Source organism: Anoplophora glabripennis, unplaced genomic scaffold (genome assembly GCF_000390285.2).
Source record: "Anoplophora glabripennis isolate ALB-LARVAE unplaced genomic scaffold, Agla_2.0 scaffold677, whole genome shotgun sequence".
NCBI lineage: Eukaryota > Metazoa > Arthropoda > Insecta > Coleoptera > Cerambycidae > Anoplophora > Anoplophora glabripennis.
In genome coordinates, this window is record NW_019416788.1 from 149,583 (window position 1) to 150,891 (window position 1,309).

The window sequence follows — 1,309 nt, forward strand, 5'->3', positions numbered from 1 at the left end:
ACGTTTTTGTCATTTTTAGAATAATGCGTTGGCAGACGGTAGCGATAGAATTTTTTAAATTAGAAATTTAGTAGACTTGCTGCAAAATAAATACAAACAATGCATGAATCCAGACAAAAAAATTGCGGTAGATGAAAGTATGGTTCCTTTTCGGGGCAGATTAAAATTTAAGCAATATTTACCGTTAAAAAAGCACAAATATGGTATAAAGTTATTCAAAATGTGTGTCACTAATGGCTATACTCATTCATTGATGGTATACGAAGGCAAAATGGACAAAGGTGAAAATAATTTATCAACACATGTTGTTCTGAAACTATGTGAAGATTATCTAGATTCAGGAAGAACTGATAATTTCTACACGCATATTCCTCTAGCGAATCAACTATTGAAACGTAAAACACACAATATTGGTACATTAAGGAAAAGCAGAAAATATTTACCAAAAGATATTGTCACTGCAAAACTATCAAGAGGAGAAGTCATTGGCCAGGAAAACAAAGATGGCATTGTGGTGGCTAAATGGCGAGACGACAAAAGGGACGTATTAGTCCTTTCAACACATCATACGTTGGAAATTGTAAATACTGGTAAAAAGAATAGGAAACAAGAAGATATAAAAAAGCCCAAGTTTATTATAAACTATAACGCTGGTAAAGCTGGAATTGATCTGTCCGACCAGCTTTCCAGTTATTCCTCACCAATGCGGAAGTCCATTAGATAAATTAGCTACTGAATTATTGTTTGGTACGACAGTAGTTAATGCATTTATATTATTTAAAACAGCCAATAAAGAAAACTCCAATATGAAAATTACAAAATTTCGAGAAAAATTATTTAATCATTTACTATTTAGTGAACAGGATAATGAAAATCTAACCGATAATGAAGAAAATATCCCAAAAAATTCTTTGCCAAAGAGAATAAAAAAGAATCATCATTTTTTGGAACACTCATCTGAAAGGTGCAAAAGAAACAGGAAAATAAGAAAACGATGTACCGAATGTTATGATAAATTATCGTCACAATTTGGAAGTAAAGAAGCCGCTCAAAGAACAAAGAAAGTTAACACTTTTTGCGCTGGTTGTCATCACAAACCTTTTGTTTGTGTTGAATGTTTTGATAAACATTCCAGGAGTAAAATATAGTTATTTGATGTAAATGTAAGGGCAGTCTTTTTTGAATCCAAATAAACATATCTTTATTTCCAAGATTGTTTTTTTCACCAAAAAAAAATCCGCGATACATCCCACGACACTTTGACCGCCCGCGATACATATGGCGTCACAATGATTTGATATCTTGGTCG

The 1,309-nt window shown here is 32.5% G+C and overlaps 1 protein-coding gene across 1 annotated transcript; it reads left to right on the plus strand.

Moving 5' to 3' along the window:
• The first annotated feature begins 271 nt into the window (after positions 1-271).
• LOC108910734 lies at positions 272-724 on the plus strand. The gene has a single exon (XM_018715435.1). It carries the CDS (start codon positions 272-274, stop codon positions 722-724), a length of 453 nt encoding a protein of 150 aa, XP_018570951.1.
• The last annotated feature ends 585 nt before the right edge of the window (positions 725-1,309 follow it).